General features: G+C 39.1%; 2 protein-coding genes across 3 annotated transcripts; one reads left to right on the forward strand and one right to left on the reverse strand.

Annotated features, from left to right (window-relative positions):
• Positions 1-914: 914 nt before the first annotated feature.
• LOC121777537 (protein CELLULOSE SYNTHASE INTERACTIVE 1-like) lies at positions 915-10,074 on the reverse strand. Its single transcript, XM_042174824.1, has 8 exons — positions 9,777-10,074; positions 9,185-9,321; positions 8,430-8,503; positions 4,863-7,911; positions 2,202-4,746; positions 1,663-2,117; positions 1,466-1,582; positions 915-1,364 (listed from the first exon to the last, which is right to left on the reverse strand). Exons 3-8 carry the CDS (start codon positions 8,444-8,446, stop codon positions 1,188-1,190), a joined length of 6,360 nt encoding a protein of 2,119 aa, XP_042030758.1. The 5' UTR covers positions 8,447-8,503; positions 9,185-9,321; positions 9,777-10,074; the 3' UTR covers positions 915-1,187.
• A 5,211-nt stretch (positions 10,075-15,285) lies between these two features.
• On the forward strand, positions 15,286-17,850 carry LOC121775781 (18S rRNA aminocarboxypropyltransferase-like). Of its 2 annotated transcripts, none has more exons than XM_042172825.1 (10): positions 15,286-15,431; positions 15,532-15,566; positions 15,735-15,787; positions 15,898-15,963; positions 16,066-16,106; positions 16,538-16,674; positions 16,875-16,965; positions 17,265-17,336; positions 17,403-17,521; positions 17,630-17,850. In XM_042172825.1, the coding sequence occupies exons 1-10, from the start codon at positions 15,346-15,348 to the stop codon at positions 17,752-17,754; spliced, it is 825 nt and encodes a 274-aa protein (XP_042028759.1). In that variant the 5' UTR covers positions 15,286-15,345; the 3' UTR covers positions 17,755-17,850. The 2 variants fall into 2 exon arrangements, with proteins under 2 accessions (XP_042028759.1, XP_042028760.1); XM_042172826.1 differs by having other exon boundaries at positions 15,738-15,787.
• Positions 17,851-18,225: the final 375 nt, after the last annotated feature.

Below are 18,225 nucleotides of genomic sequence, written 5' to 3' on the forward strand. Positions count from 1 at the left end.
TTTTAAATAAATTGAATAAGAAGAAAAACAACGAATAAAAAATAAAAAGGGATGAAACAAAATTAGATGTTAGACGTTCATTTAAGCAAATCCAACTTGCCTTAATTGAAATGAATGTAACGGGGCACGCAGGGGCGTAGCGCAGTTGGCAACGGAGGGGCAGATCTTGCTGCAATGAATGTAACGGGTATGTAGGGGTAGGGAAGTATATTTACCAAATCCAAACTTAACATTAAATTAAATGTAAAATAAAATTATTGCCATAAGGCCAATCATTTCCCATAATTTTTTGTGCAAATATCAAAAGAAATTTTGGACTTCCAGATTGACCATTAATTTTTATAAAATTACAAAATATGAACTAAAATATTGGAGTATTATTTAAGACCTTTTTTAAGCAAATATACCATACTCAGTTGTCTCTTTCTTGTTGTCAAGGTCATGTGAATGAATTTTCCCTACAGGCGTCATTAACATTTGATATTAATTGCTCTTTTGACCAGACAACTTTATATAGCATTTACAATAAATTTATAGATATATTAAGATGAAAATGTACCTATTTATTTAGCCCGGCAGAAGAATATAGTCTTGTTTATCTGCACTTGATTAAGACATCATATTTATCTTAAGGAAATTATACAAATAAATATACATACTTTTGAGATAAACCTATTTAATTGTATGAGTAAATTTTATGGCTAAATCGACACCTAAACTATTTCAAAATGGAGAAATGCCTATAGGCTACTATAATAAATGTATTTCATTATATATAATTGAATAATTAACAAGTAACCTATATTAACTACGTTTAAAGCAAGTAACAAAAGGACCCCAAAAAAAAGTCAAGCACAGTTTTTATAGTTCCGTAAATGAAATAAAAAACCACTCCGTATAAGAAACTCAAATAGTAGTAATCAAGTATGTATCAATTCGACTCAATTTTTTTTATCCCTAACAAGATCACAATTACATTTTCAATGAAAGAAAAACGTTACAAAAGCCTAAAAACTGAATTTCTCATACAATAAAACGACTCAAATTACAAACAAACAGCCGTTTGGCACAAAATGAATTGCTAGAAAAGATTTACCAAAAACTATATACACTAACACCACAAATTATCACAAACCAAAAAAAATAAATTAAAGAGCAAATCTGTATCTTTTTGTGCATCAAATTTGCTAGTTTACCTCAGCTTGGCCATCTTGGTCCTCTTGGGGCTTGTTAGACCATTGGAATTCTATTTCCAGATTCCTGGACGGGCCGCTTTTGCTCTCCGGCAGCAGCGTGTACTCACCTGCAACTGCGCCTAGCATCACCACCCGATCGATCTGGATGGTTACCTTCCCGAACGAGCTCTGCAGGTAAAGAAACAGACCCAGTTAGAGTAGGTACGAAAACACGGTGGAAACGAACGACTGAATGCGATGTATAAATCATGTCACTAGATCTCATTTACCTTTCCCATCTTGCTCTTGTTCTTGCATGAAATGTGAAGCTTCTGGCCTTTGGGAGGACTCTCGAAGGACCACGCAAAGCTCTCCTCCCACGCAGGGTTAGGACCGGTTGATACAACCTAGACCATAGGACAGTTGAAGTAAACAGAAGGGGGTTGAAACGAATTTGTCTGGTAATGAGTGGCTGTAAAATACATACCTTAGTTTGGCGAGGGGGTGTGTTTCCGAGGGTTAGCTTGCAGTATACGCTAGCATTCCCAACGGATTGCCTCATGTTGCTTCCTCGCTTAATAATGACCACTAGTGTGCCGGGCAAACACTGCAGCAGAAACTCAGCTTTCTCCTGAAACCGTGGCGGCCCTGATTGAATCAAGTACTGTAGAAGGGGTATTGCATCTGCAGCAGCAATGGATTGCGCACGAGAAACTTCAGCTGGGCAGGCTGACCATGCTTGCCTAAGAAGGAATAGTGCATCCAATGCAGCCTCTTGAGTTGCCTCTGAGGTAGTCTTGAGAGACGCGACCAGATGAGGAATGCTTAGTGTTGCTGGCTCCGTTGCTCTAAGGCGGGGGAAGTTGCCGAAAAGTGCATTCAGAGCCTTCATATACTCTTCATTTACCGTGCCAGTAGCCCACAAATCTTTCTCAATTGCAGCTGGAGAAACAGCGAAAAAATTAGGTCTTTCGTCATCAAGAAATTAAAACTCAAGCTAGCTCCAATTGAGGGAGGTAGATTTACCTGTTATAGCTCTCACAGTTTCGCTTGAAGCGTATTCTTGAATGGTGTTGTTAGAGAAAAGAAGTTTGACAAACATAGCTGCCTGGATTGACGTTTCAGGGTCACTAGAGCTGATCAGATCAAGCACGACCTGAACGCCACCAGCTTCTGCAACAGCCCTCTTATTTGATCGGCTGTACATAACCAGGTTCTGCAAAGCACATATAGCTACTACTTTCATTTCCTCTGTAGGTTGATCTTCGAGGAGATTCACCAATGCACGACATGCTGAAATAGCATCTGCTGTTCGGGCAAGAGCCTCGTTCTGGAATAGGTCACCTAGGGCGAGGGTGGCGAGTAACCTTGCCTGCTGACCTTGCGTTTGAGGATCCAAAAGGTATTGGGATAACGGCAAGATTGCAGCTTTGGTAACTTTAGATTCTCTGATCTTCACGTTGTTCAGTAACACCTCGAGTAGTCTGGCAGCTGTTTCCTCGCACTGATGGCTTCTGAGAAGGTCCAGAAGCGCTTCGATTGCCCCACTTTCAGCCATTGCTTCAGCACTTGTAGAGTCGTCGCTCTCCAACACGAGAAGAGCACTCAGAGCACCGACAACAGTGGTCTCTGTTCCTGAGCGCAGCAACCTGACCACCACTGCAACAGGCACTTCCAAATAGAACTCAGAACTAAATTGCAGGATGCTAGATAACACAGAAGCGGCACACTCCCACAAAGCATGAGGGAGAAGAGGATCCGCATGAAGTATGACACTCGATAGCTGGCTTACACCACCCTCTTTTGCAATTTCATTTGGCCATATCGTTGAGACATTGACGAGAGCACGAACAGCTCTCTGTTGCAAAATAGGAATGCCGGAACCAAGAATCCGTACCAGTGGAGGGATCACCTGCTGTGTCAGAGGATCTTTCTGAAGATGCTCCTCCAATAGCAAATGGGAAAGAAGCTCTGCTGCTAACTGTTGTACTGCTGAAGCAGGAGAGTCAAGCAAAGGTAGAAGGGGTTCAATGGCTTGTTGCGACGTAAGGGTATAATCTTCACGGCACTGTGGATGCTCCAAAATATTCACAAGAACCTGCAACGCGCTATGTTGTCCATCAGGTCCAAACTCTGATCTTGTCAGCAACTGGAAGAGAGGCTCAACCACTTTTGCTGCGGAAGGACCTTTTGCAATGCTTGCATTGTTTGTTAGTATTCTAAGCAATTCAGAAAATGCAGCGCAGAGAAAATCAGGAGCTTCATGAAGGATATCAAGCAAACACTCTATTACTCCAGCTTTCACCATTTCCATCTTACAGGCTGGCCTATCTTTACCCAACTTAACCAGAGCTCTTGATATAGCTTCATGAAGCAAATAGTTCCGACCGTATAGGAGGCCTACAAGTGGGATGACAGCACCATGGGCAGCAACAAGTTCTGCCAGCTGGTCGTCGTCAAGGAGCTTATCTAATGCACGAACAACAGAATTGTGAGCTGGGCTATACTCAGAAACAAGCAGAGAAACCAACGGTTCAACACAGCGGGCTGCAGCTAAAGTGGATCGCATTCTTGTGTTGCCAAAAAGCACACAACACAATTCAGCAGCATCTCCCTTAAGCTCCATAGAGTAATTCGACGAAAGGATCCTGCACAGCACGTCAACTGCATTCATCTCAACATCAGCAACTGCAAGGGCCTTCGCTGGGTTTTCATTCAGCAGTCTGATCAAGGCAGCTATAGCAGCATGCTGCTCTTTCTCCAAACCAGTACTCAGAATTTCCACCAGAGGCTGAACCGCTTGCCTGGCAGACTCGGCATTCCTTACATGATCAGCAGAAAATAAGTTTTCCAATGCTTTAGCAGCACTATATCTTGCTGCTCTTCCACCCAAGCGCAAAACTGCTACAAGTTGACTGACGGCTCCAAATGCCGATTCGTGCCTCCTTATCTCAGCTGTGCTGAACATAATGCCCAGTAAATCCGTAGCGGCTTCTTCATATGCATCTTGGGGACCAAGAGACAGATACTTCGTCAAGCCTTCCAAGGCCCCTGAATCTACCATAGCGATTTGATTTGTAGGGCAATCTGTAGCCAGCTGGTTTAGAAGTCCCAGAGCAAGAAAAGGTGCTCCAGGACGTTCTGGAATTGGTTTAAGCAAATCCACTAGTGCTGGTATAGCTTTCCGGGAAGTAGCGCCAAGCCTGATGTCATCAACCCTGAACAATCTCTCAAGGGCCACTTGATCAGGATAATGAACCAGAGCAAACTCATCTGCCAATTCCAAAAGGTCATGTATATCAACATCAGCACAACCAAGCAAGAAAATGAGTCCCGCCGGTGCCCCTGAATTTGCAACCGAGAGAAGAGTCCCCCTGCTTCCATTACAAACAAGACTTGCTACAGCGTGTGCAGCAAAATATCTGTTTGCCCCCTCTTCTGTCCTCAACAAACTAGCCAGTACCGGAATCACCTTCATAGTTGCATGAGCACGTATTATATCTCTATCTTGGAACAATATTGCTAGCAATAATGCACAAATCCATATGCTACCATCCTCCTTATAATCAGCCTGAAGAAACAAAAGAAGAAAAATCAGTGCCAGTTTTTTCTAGACTGTGCCAGCAAGGTTGTGCATCAGAATCCAAGCCATGTAGTGCACTTAAATCAATAAAATAAACCACATACCAGAGCGTTATGCGAAAAGGATTCAGAAATTTTGTCGGTGAGAACTTCAATTGCACCAGCCTCCATGATCTCAACTTTGCTTCGGTCATCGCGACTAGCAAGGATAGAAAGAAACCAAGTAGCGATATTCACACTACTGATGACCGATGTACTTTTCTCAAAGTCATCTTCACTTTCTTTTTCAGTCATCCTGGAGATAGTTACGATATCCTTGCTAGCTTGATCGGCAGCAAGGCAAGATTCTGAAGAAGCTAACATTCCAACAAGAGAATGAATAAGTGATCTACTCATATTAGGTCTATTTAAATCTTCAACTACTCGTTGATAATTGACTTTGGTAGTGCATACGAGCAGTGCAGCTCCTCCGATTTTGATCCTTGCATCTGAGGAACTGATCACCCTTCTTGTTATAGATGAAATGCATCCAGGGGCACAGGCAATAGTATTTCCAAGAATTAGGGGCTGAGCCTGGGCGAGCCGAGATAATATTTCAATAGCCTTATCCTGCAACGATGGCGTGGCATCAGCAATACATGAAACTATTGGGGTGATGCCAGTGGGATATTCAGCAAGAACAGCCCAAGCAGGCTTTACTTTCTCACCATCTCCTATGGATCTGGAGAGAAAAGCAAGTGCCTCTAGTGCCTCTGATGTAGCAACTGATCCACTGTCTGCAGTTTCAAGGAAAGAAACTATAGCAAGTACAGTTCCATTACGATTCACACATTCAGTTAAAGAAGAATCAATCTGTCGAGAACGAAGAAGACGGGCAATTGCTGCTGTTGCATGGATCTTGCTAGTATTTGAGCCTTCACGCAACACTGTAGTAGCAGGTAAAATTATTTCTTCTGAGATAGCTTTTTCTGAAGATTCATTGTCTAAAAGGAGATTGGCCAAAGCACAAACTGCTTGCTCTGCCACCTGCAGTACAGAAGAGTTAGCAAGCACCACTAACGTAGGCAAAGCACCTCTAGCAAGAGCAGCCACATCACGGTTCTCTTTAACTGAGAGAAATATAGCAGCAAGGCACCGAGATACTTCTGCTAAGACGGTTACAGATTCAGAACTCAAAAGTTTCATGACTGATCCAAGAGTCTTAGCAGCAATGTTAGTTTCACGCAAGTCTTTTCTGACACTAAAAATTCCAGCAAGAGCCAATGCAGACCTTGCCTGAGTCTCTTCTTTGAGAGAGCTCAATATTTTAATCATTGTTTCAATTGCATCATTTGCTGCACTGCCTTCACGCACCATATCACTTAGAGGGGCTACACAGAGCAAGCTTTTTAATGCATCTAACACATAAATTTTGGACTCCGGCAAGTCGCTGACTAATAATGCAGTGAGTTGGCTGATCGTTGCTGTATCTGACTTGTGAATCAAATGATTTAAAGTCTTAGCAGCAATCTCCTTCCCATTGGGTCTTCCATTCTTTAATAGCCAGAGTAGAGCAGGTACAGCGTCAGCACTTTCAACACAAGCACGTATATCCTCACTATGATTACAGAGGTTACCAAGGATTGTTGCAGAATCTTCTTTGGCTTTAGCAGACCCAGTTTCCAGAATTTGAACAAGTGGAGGAATACCACCAGCAGCAGTAATAGCCCATTTGCTATCATCATTTTCATGGGACAGAAGGCAAAGTAATGCAACAGCACACTCTTGTTGTTGCTCCGATGATAGACCAAGAAGAGATATTAAAAGTTGAATCCCTTCACGACCTTGAAGGGCCTGCCACAATGCACCCTCATTATTGCAAAGAATAAGTAAAGATCTTATCAACTCTTCTTGAACTTCATCTGTTGCCATTGTAATCAAACCTACAAGCAGCCTCTTGGCATCAGAATTTGCAAGTCTGCTTGCTAGTATTCCATTACCGTACAAACTGGCAAGGGCTTCTATTGTACGCTCCTGGATCAAAAAGGGCATCTGAGGTTTGAGCTGCTGTAACAATGTCTTCTCTACCTCTTCTGGGTCTGATGCTCTAGCATATTCAGCTTTGCTATCATATATCATCAGAGCAGAAGCTAATGCACCTAATGTGTCAGCTACTTGTGCAGGAGATGAACATGATTCGAGGCTTTGACCAAGACTTGAGATGACATAAGACAAGCCACCAGATATATTTGCAAGAGCACACATTGCATTCTCTTGCAAAGCTTGGGCAAACTCGCCCTGCATGAATTCTTTAGAGGGAGCTATTGTAGCATTTATTAGAACAGGAATACCATTGGCATTAGTGATCTCCCGCCTGGCTTCTTTGCATTGTGCAGAAAGAGATTTAAGAGCAGAAGCAGCTTCAGCTCTGAGTGGAGCTTCATTATCCGGCCCCAGTAGCTTGAGGAGCAGTTTAGTAGCTTCTGCAGCCAATATTTTAGAACAAATAGATGCATCTTCCATCATCATGGATGCAAGAAGAAAGCATACATTTGCTTGAGTACTTGATTGCCCTGTTGTAAGCAGTTTAACCAGTACATCAACCCCTCCAGCCTGAACTGTGGCTGGCCAAAATCCCTCGGTGCTGCTACAAAGATTCCGTAAAGCTCCTGTTAGTAAGTGATCTACCTCATTTCCTGCCTTGAGTCCCTTATCCAATTGTTGCCACAAGGCAGGGACAACTCCTTCTGTTGAAAATATTTTTGATCCGACGTGATCCTTTGCACCACCTTGCGACACGGCATATATGGTCTTTGCTGCTGCAATTTGGCCTTCTCTCGAGTTTGACTTGAGAAGACCAAGCAAAGGAGGAATACATCCTCCAAGTAATACTTTGACCCGTAGTTCATTCTCTTTGCACAGAGAACCCAACACTACAGCAGACTGTATCTTAATCGCAAGTGATCCAGACCGAAGCAGAGATACGAGAACTGGAACCGCTTGAGAATGTGATCCAACGGCACCGAAAGCATTTTCCCTTGCGTTGATTAACTCAAGTAATTGCCTCAAGCATTTCTCTTTTTCCTGTGATGATGAGGAACTCTGCCGCAGTTGCTCAATACATTGTGCAACACTTGCTAATGTTCCATCTGGGTCCTCCATGTTACCTCGATCTCTGCAGGTAAATAAATCTCATTAATCGTGACCATCAGCATAATTAATCTAAACATTAACTAAAATGAGCAGCAGATTCAAAGTTGAAATCAAACTTTTTTCACTCATTAGTATGCAATATAACCACTTTTTCCTAACCACTAGAATTATAAAGCTAATGTTGCTACCAATGAGAAACCTATTTAAGTTGGTGGTACCCTGAAAATTAGTTAACATCAAAGGCAAAAGAGAGCTTCAATAATAAAATGCTACACCATATCTAGCATTTACAAAAAGTTAATCACCACAGATAAATTAGGGAGCTATTAGAGTTCAGATTAATTGTGAAATATTTGATAGGCTAAGGCAACACATGGAGGGTCAGAACATGTATGTCTCGATTTTAGGAACGAGATCCAGCATTAAGTAACAGCTTTCAGTTCAAGCTTCAAAGCACATATGAATGATCAACCTTGAAGATGAAAATAGAAGATACGAAACTCAATTCTGTGTGTGGGTTAAAATAAAGAAACTACTAACCTTGAACCCATTTTCATGAGTGAGTAGGGGGTTGGAGGTTCTGAGTCATGAGGTCTACCTTCCCCATTTCTCTCCTACAACATAATATATAAAAAGCTCAAACTAATATTAACAAAGAACCCTGAAAATGGACACTTTAGGAAATGGAACAGGAGCACACAACCAATCAAATTTAAGTGATAATAGCATATATGTGCATCCTAACAAACAATATATTGCAGGTCTCTTGGTAGAAAGCAACATCGGGAATGGTAAATATAGTAGCTACAGAAAGTATAAACATTTCAGCAGCCAGTCAAGAACTTCTACCTATCACTTTCAAGGAACCAGAGTGACAAACTCAGAGTAGACAGTGCATGCTATGCAACATATTAATATAAGAAATAAGCAATTTTAAGAATTTGACTCAAAGCTAAAAAGTAGTAAGAAACTAATAATCTCCTTCATAAATTAAAATTATAAAAAGAAACGAAAGATGTAACTGCTTAAGGAAGATTTATTGATCTGTTTAATAAAATTTTCCAATATGAAATATGAATAACATGCAGAGAAGAAATAATCAAACAAGTGATTGTCGAACAGGAACAAACACACTATGAGCAGTGCATGTGATCTGTACACTAGAAACATAATCAGAAAATTTTCATTTGGACCCAGATTCCAGACAGATCAGCAGATTTTAAGGTTTATAACCACCACGACAGTCATAAATCATAAGGCAAATAAAACAAACTAGCTGAATCAAGAATGCTTACCGCGTCATTGGAGGGAATGCTACCATTAGGCGCAGCGACCCTCCATGCTATTGTAGCCGCCAGCTTGCTGAGATTCTGAGATCTTCCCTTCAGATCCAAATTTCCCCTTCTCACAGGCAAAAGCTAGCAGCAACGTCCTGTTGAAATTACAAGTCAGCCTCAGCACATCAAGAAGTTAATCAGAGACCAAATCAAATCTCTCAATGAAATTCGTTTGGTAGCACGAACAAAATTACGACTACAGAGAAATGCCAGCAATCTCAAATGTCAAAATCTAACTGAAACGCCCCTCACTAATTTAGAAATCATATTGGTACCGAGATCAAGTGTTAATTTAACAGAAAGTTGCAATCCAATTGAAATTGATTGACTAAAAACAGTATCACAGTGACTCGTGGAGAGAAAGAGAGAGCTTCCAATCAAATCAATAAATAGGAAATAAGCAAATCCTATTGAATTTCCACTAAAATGGTTCGACAAATCTACAGATCAAACACATCCACGCAAAAACAGTATATCGAGATGAAATACTGCGCGGCAACGTGAAATGTGAGAAACAATAAGATCTAGCAGATGTGGAGAAAGCTCTTACTAGATTCAGCGGAAGCGAATGAAGATTTCCTTCTCCGACAATGACGGTGAGCTGCTATAAATGTAGAGCGAGAATGGCGATATGGAATCAGCTCTATCCCCCTCTGTTAGCAACTCTCTTCCTCGCGCGCTCTCTCTCTCTCTCACTGTGTAAAATGAAATCAAATCGAGAGTTTCGTAGGTGACAAGCGAGGAAGATAGATTGCTTAGAGAGAGAAAGAGAGAGCGTAATGTCTGTGTGTGTGTATATGTGAGAGAAGAAGAGTGATGAGTGTGTGACTGTGTGTGGAAGATTGAGACAGAGAGAGCTTTGCTGGGATGGGTCGCGCTCGCGCACCACCGACAGCATTTATTAGCTCAGCTTGGCTCGGCTCGGCTCGGCTCGGCTCGGCGTTTAGCTGAATTCTATAGTTAAAAACTTAATTAATTAGGTAAATAAATGCTAATTAATTGATATTCTAGACCAATTACTGAAAATAAATGTGGACACATTTAAATCAATGGTTAGACTACTTGTCTGTAAATACGTGTAATTTCGATAACTTTAAATGTGTATCCAAATATTAATTCATTTGCCCATTTCATTCAATCAGTCAGATGTTGAAAAACATCATCTCATGTTCTTGACCCATCTTAATTATGTACATAACTTTTAGTGCAATATATATTCTATATTTTAATTTTTCAATTAGATTATCAAAAACTCTAGAAGTTAATTAAGTGTGCGTGAAACATGTAGAAATATAACCCTCTTCGCCCACAAAAATTAGTCTTATTTTGCCATTTTGAAATGTCCAAAAAAATAGTTTCATTTCTAAAAATAAAAGTTATGCTTTTATGTTTTATCTACTTTTTCTCTTTCCCTCATACTTCACTTACTTTTTATTCATATCTCTCTTATTTTATCTATTTTTTCTCCTCTCTCTTATTTTTATTAATTTCTCATTAAAACTTGTGCCGTCCAAAAATAGAACTATATTTTGTAGAGGGAACGGAGTATACCAATTAAATAATTTTATCATCTTAACTTCAAGCTATTTGCTCTATGATTTAAGCACTATCTTAATTTGCATCTCAAACCCATAACAACTCTACAACGCGCACACACACACAAGTGACACACAATTATTAAGGATGGTGTAATTTAATGAATAAATTAATCAATTTCAGTGTGACAGACCATGTTCCTTTTATTTTCTCAATTATAAGTAATCTTGATTCTTGAATCCCACATGCAGTAGGAAGTAGGAAGTCGATGTCCAGACCAACATGCCAATCATCTTACAAATATTATACTTAAGAAACTTTTTAATACTATTACTGTGTCACATTTACATCATATACTGACATTTTGCTAGAGCAGAATATATAGTTTCCAAATTATTGACAACTATCAAACGGATACATGAGAAAATCTATAAAATTTGAACTATCTTTATAGTTCTTCTTGTCTTCTTGAATATGTACCAAGCCAATAATCACATTATATCAACTTCATTTTATTACTACACCTATCATTTAGAAAATAAAACTATAAAAAAAACGGTTCGACTATAGCCCCAAAATGTGTCACCGGCTCCCATCATCATTTTACTTGATTATATTTTCTCATAAACCCCACACAATTTCTCAACTATTGGACCAAAATTTTAAGACTTATATAGAATTTAGAGAAGATTGAGTTAGGTATGAATAATGATCTTTGATACACACGAAATATTTGAATAATATACAAATGGTAGGCCTAAAATGCACAAGAATTATTCAATATCACTATCAAAAGTAAAAAATTTACAAGAATGATTCAATATCAATATCAAATGGTAGGCAAAAAATTTGGTTCTCGCTATTGGTTTCTTTCATGCATATTATTCTTATATCCTAGATGAGTTTATGACATTATAAGGATCATGTTGGTTTTATATTCCCCGCAACTTATCACTTGTAAGAAAAATTATACATCGAGAATAAGTTGATTATGTTTTCTAGTATCTACTCACTACCCTATATTCCCAAAAATATATAGCAGCTTCTAGAGTAATTTCACCTTTGAACTATTCCACCATTAGTTTTAGTTGTGTACTTTTTAAATTATGTCTTCTTTTAATTTCGAGTTAAAAAGTCATTAGAACATAAGTTAATAGGAGTATTAATATAGTCCGATTAGATAGTTGAGAACTAAAATATTACTCCATCTCTCCAATAAAGACTCTTTTAATTTTAGTCCATCCCATAAAAACAATTTATTTTGATTTTTGATAATTTCTTTTTCTCTAATGACGTGGATCTAATTCTCCACTTGTTGGGCTGCAAACTCATACAACATCGGAGAATGTATGGAAGTTGGAAATAGTATATAAGTGTTGTCCAACACCAATTAGTTTGAGGTCTTTTGTGAGAGATTCAAAAATAAATCTGTACGGGCTTGACCCAAAGCGGACAATAACAAACTAATATGCATTCGACGATCCTAACAAGTGGTATCAGAACCTAATCGGGTCGGGCCTGGATGAGTCTCGATTAGAGGTGGGCCCTAAAGGACTCATGTTAGATTCTGCCCATGGGCTAGGGTTGAAACAACCCATATTCGGGTTGGGCCTAGGATGACTCAAGTTCGCGCCGGCTTCGGGTCAGGCCTGGATGAGTCTCGGTTAGAGACGGGCCCTGAAGGACTCATGTTAGAGTCGGGCCCATGGGCCAAGGCTGAAACGACCCATATTCGGGTTGGGCCTAAGACGACTCAAGTTCGAGTCGGGCCCATAGATTGCAAACTACTCCCTTCGTTCCATAGTAGTAGAGACATTTATTTTCGGCACAAAGATTAAGAAAATGATGTGTAATGTATTAAATAAAACAAAAGAGCATCCACAGTGGGACGGAGGATAGCCTGCCCGATGCATCGGGCGGGCTATCATCCGCCACTATAGCCATGCGGACGATGCCCGATGCATCGTCCGCGGGCGATGGCGTCGGAACACGCATCGTCCGCGTCGTCCGCCCCACTGCGGGTCACGCGGATGATGCAACGCGTTTTCCTTTTTTTCAAAATTTTTATCTATTTAAACCCTCATTTCTCTTCCATTTCCCACACCAATAATTCTCTCCAATCTCTCACTTTCCCACACCAATAATTCTTCCACTCCCAGTGCATCGATTGTATGCATTGGGAGTGGAATAATTGTCCGACGGCGTGGAGAGGCCAATTTACCAGTGGATACAAGGGCAGCCACCTGACGATGATCCTCGAAGCCGTCGCTGACCATCGGCTCTGGATCTGGCATGCTTACTTCGGTGTAGCAAGGTCGAACAACGACATCAACGTCCTCATCTCATCCAACCTCTTCACCGAGCAATGCAATGGCAACAGCCCGACCATCGACTTCACTGCCAATGAACGCCAATATCATATGGGTACTACTTGGCCGATGGCATATACCCGAGGTGGCCTGTTTTTTTGAAGACGATCAGCTGCCCAATGGGTGAGAAGAGAGTTTTATTCGCGCAAAAGCAGGAGGCTGCGCGGAAGGATGTGGAGCGGGTATTTGGTGTGCTCCAAGCGCGGTGGGCAATAGTGAAGGGTCCGGCGCGGTTCTGGTATAAGGACGTCATCGCCGATGTCGTGTATGCGTGCATCATCTTGTATGATATGATAGGAAGAGTCACTGATTGGGGCGATGATGAAGGTGGATCTAGCTCCAGCACGACGGCCCCACCCCACGTTCGAGGATTACCGATGGGCTTCAATGAGGTTCTATCTAGACAGGCCTCAATGCGCAACCAACAAGACCATGCTCAGCTCATGAACGACATGATTGAAGAAGTTTGGGACCGTAACTGCCGTTGAGAATTTGTAGTTTTTTTTATTTCGTAGTGTAATGTTTGAATTTTAATGAAATGAAGTTTTTTTTTGCAATTTTTATAGTGTTTTAAATATTCAAATAAATAAAATGCTTAGGGCGGACTATAGGGCATCCCACTGCAGGTGGAAAGGTAGGAGGATGAAATGCTGATGTGGCAGAGCATAGGGCGCCCTATAGGGCGGACTATAGGGCGCCCCATTGTGGATGCCCTATTAAAGTAAGAAAGGAAAAGGTAGATAATAAAGTAAGAGAACGGGAAAAGTAAGTAGGTAGAGAATACTCTTATCTACATTATTCTCTCTCTTACTTTGTCATTTCCTAACTTTAACTATTTATTATCATTTTTACGAAATGAGTGCTCAAAAGTAACTGGAACTGCTAAAGCGGGACAGAGGGAGTATTGACTTTTATTAAAAGGGAAAATGACTCTACTACCATGGAACGTACCAAAATGACTCCAATACTATAAAACGGAGAGTGTATATCACATCGAAGAATTGAGAGAAGTTAGAAGCGGTATATAAGTGATGTCCTAACAAGTTGAAGTGATATAAAAAACAGTATTCTAATAATTTTTCTTTTATCTTTGTCATAATTTGTCAATTATACATCAAAATTATAAAACCCCAAGGTCATGTTTGGTTGTCAGGATTCTATCTGGGAAAGTAATCTGATTCCTTAAATTTTAAATTCCTGTGTTTGTTTCCGTTTTTAATCAAACTAGGAAAGTAATCAAAATCCTGAAACAAGGAAAGTTAGTACAACTTTCCAGGATTCTGAATCCTAACTTTTCTTAGGTATTCTTTTTCCCAGTTTTAGGATTCTTACATATTTAATGCAATATAGTACAGTTTATTATTATTATTATTATTATTATTATTATTATTATTATTATTATTATTATTATCATCATCATCATTGTTATTATTTATAACAATGTTTTAAAAATAATTTAAAAGTATAAACCATACTTAATTTCAGGATAATAAATAACTATAATTCAAATTATCATAATTACAACTATATTATTAATATTTATTTTTATTATCATAATAATAATTATTATTTATTAAATAATTAAATAAAATTATAATTATAAAATAATATAATAATTATTAATTTATAAATTAGTAATTAACAATAAAATTGTAGTAAAATTTTAAATTGTAAAATTTATTCAATTAAAAATTAAGTAAATATAATAATAATAATAATAATCTTATTTATTATTATATTATTATATATTATGATGTATAATCCATATTTAAACTATCCATCGTAATAATAAATAAAATAATATAATTATTATCATTTGTAATTAATAATTTATTAAATAATATGTATTATTATTTTTTATAAATAAAAAATGATAAGTATATTTTTAGTTTAGTGTTTAAATCAAATATATACTTTCAAATCTTGATATTTTCCAAACACGGGAAAGTAAAGTTATTAGAAATCATATTCCCGGGATTCATTTTCCCAGGAATCGTTTTCCTTGCCAACTTTACTTTCTCGCCAACCAAACATGGCCCAAATGTATTTGAGAGTTTTTTTTTTGTTAGAGTATGCCCTGATTTAGAGTTTTATTTGTGTAAAAGCCACGAGGCCCAAAACCAAAGTTTGTTTTTTTCTTCGACAACAAACGCATATAAATACGCACCCCAAATTCGAATCTGCTAAAGCTGAGCGAAAGCAGCAACGACGAGCATGGGTCCTAAGCAGCAGAAACAGCGCCGATACAGGAAAGAAAACCACCGCCAACACGCGCAAGGACCGTCTCATCAGCTCAACAGGCAATAACACTTATTTTCCTTTTCAATACTTTTCGAGCTCCAATTAAAAAACTTCATCTTTTCTCATGTTGCTTAATTGGGTGGCTTGAAATTTAATCAGTGATGCTGATGACGGATCTTTGCCTATTGATCCAGGTATATCATATGTTACCAGTTTGCACTTCTTCATTGTTTTCTTCTACGACTGAGTTCTTTTATTAATGTACCCCATATGTTTGATGAATTGCGCAAGAGTTGTTTCAGCTAAAAGCATAGTTTTTAATGCGTATGAACCTAATTTTAAGCTAGAAATGGTTTGATCAGCAGCTGAAGAAGAACAGGAGCAACAAGTTCCTGCGGTTCAGCTCGCCATGTGGGTTCGTCTCCCTCTCTCCCTCTGTGTTTAATTAGTTAGAATACACTGGGGACTGAATCTTGGTGTGTTAATTGCTCCTATTTTTCTAAGCTTATTGTTATGTGGATTTAGGATTTTGGGCAGTGCGATGCAAAGAGGTGCACAGGGCGCAAGCTTGCAAGATTTGGATTTTTGAAAGAAAGTATCTGTTTTTACTTTTTTTTTGCATCCTATTAAGAAAATGCTTCCTATCTTATCTGAGTTACTGCTGCTGAACCATTTTATATCAACATTTTGCAGGAAATGCGGGTTGGTACTGGATTTGGAGGAATTGCTCTAAGGTAAAAATGCAGTCACTTGTAACTATTATTGATCAAAAGTGTTTTATTTGGATCACATGCTATGCGTGTGGCATGGAAAACAAGAGGAATGGATTAATGTGGAGCTAGGTTTTGTAGTCTGGCTCTGGAAGTCTGCTTCTGATAAGTAGAGAGTCATACGCGTCTTCAGAGAGCTCACTCTTTAGTTGTTTTTGCATTGGCAATCATATTTTGTGAACTCTATGTTGAACATAGCTCTTGCTCACTCCCAATCATAACGTGATAATGCAGTACTTAGGTATCATGCTTTTGGGTAGATCAGTTAACTTTATCAAAATGTGATACTAAAAGATAATTTACGAATCCTGATTAGATCTGCACTTAGTGTTCCTCTTAATACATGTTTCACTGGTGGATTGCCACAGTGCTTCTGATCTGTTTGCATGTTGCAGTCCCGTTGGAACACAATGTGTCTCCCAAGAGGATCTTGAGTTAATAAAAAGGCGAGGCTTAGCTGTTGTTGATTGCTCGTGGGCGCGCCTAGATGATGTGCCTTTCGCCAAGCTGCGTTGTGCTGCTCCTCGTCTTTGTATGGTTTCAGTTTGTTCTGACTGTGTGCAATCACTTAATGTTCTGACTGTGTGCAATCACTTAATATCTCATTCAATACTTACATGATTTGCATACATGCATATGCTTCCCTCAATTGAAGGGGATGTAAGAAATGTGAGCTGCAATTCCTTTCTCCTCATAATTTGTTTCGACTCATTCGTTTAATTTGAAATGCAGTGCCCTGGTTGGTGGCAGCAAATCCGGTAAATTATGGCCGGCCTTGTGAGCTTTCATGTGTTGAGGCACTAGCTGCAGCTTTGATAATATGGTACCATTAAACTTGAGCTTTTATTTGTCATTGATTTAACCTCTATAACTACCATTAAGAACTCTTCAGTGACTTCGTTAATGGTCATATTTCCTTTTATAGTCAAAACTGGGAGAGCTCTTGCACCGCACTATAAGTGATTTGCACCGAACTATATTGTGAATTTACAATTAAGTTATTGGTTTTCTGAATAAAAGTTTTATATCCGAACTTAGGTATGCATTATGGTTTAAGTACAAATACAAGATCTTGAAAGAGTGAGGCAGTTTATGATATTTTTAAGTCTTTGATTTGAACAGTGGAGAAGAAGAAACCGGACATCTAATTCTCAGCAAATTCAAATGGGGTCACGCGTTCTTGTCGCTAAACAGGTAACTCTGGTCTCTTCCTAAGCGTTTGCTACATGCAATCACAAACTGACCCGCCGGATCTATTAGAGAGCTTCTCAAGGCGTATTCTGAATGCAAGAACGGGGCTGACATGATTACTGTCCAAAACGAGTGGCTTTCGCAGCAGAACTCACGACCTTCAGACAAGGACATCAATAAAGGGCAAGGTATGAAAATCACTTACTGTTCAATTTGAAACGAGCTTGCAGAGCAGCGTGTTTTACACTTTTGCTGGGAGATGATGAATTCAAGTAATTATGAGTTTCATGTTTCAGGTGAGCATTCTGGGTCCAATAATGATGAGGATGGGCCGGACAGTGGCTCCGAGGACGGGCTTCCTCCGCTTGAGAAAAACATGAATCACTTGTATTTAGAGGAGAGTGACGATGAGAGCGAGTGAAGTGAACTACTTTATACTGATTGTTAGAGGTGTTTATCAAATATATGAACCATGTTTTGCAAGAAAAAGCTCAGTCTTACCGCTTTTCTTAGCTCATTTGCTCTGTCTATCTCTCATACATAAGCTCGTTTTTGCATCTATTGCTATATCTTCTTAGCTAATGAGGTGAGTAATAGGGTTGTCATTCAATGTTTTTTTCGGTTTGCTTATAGTAGTTTCTACTTTCTAAATCATGTACTACTATTTTTTTTCCTTTTCCTACACATCGGAACTCAATTTGTTTCCTGAAATTTTCGATGCATTTTTAGTGTTCATGTTCTTCTCACATCAGTGTTTCTTATCCATTTCTTAACCCATCTCATATCTATATATTATTTACGGTCTCACACCACTTTTTACTACATTTCTTATTCAAGAGACAACCCCCGTTTCATCTCTTAATCATCTCTTCATGGCGCGGTTTCTCGATAA

The sequence above is a fragment of the Salvia splendens genome, chromosome 18, assembly GCF_004379255.2.
Source record: "Salvia splendens isolate huo1 chromosome 18, SspV2, whole genome shotgun sequence".
Taxonomy (NCBI): Eukaryota; Viridiplantae; Streptophyta; class Magnoliopsida; order Lamiales; family Lamiaceae; genus Salvia; species Salvia splendens.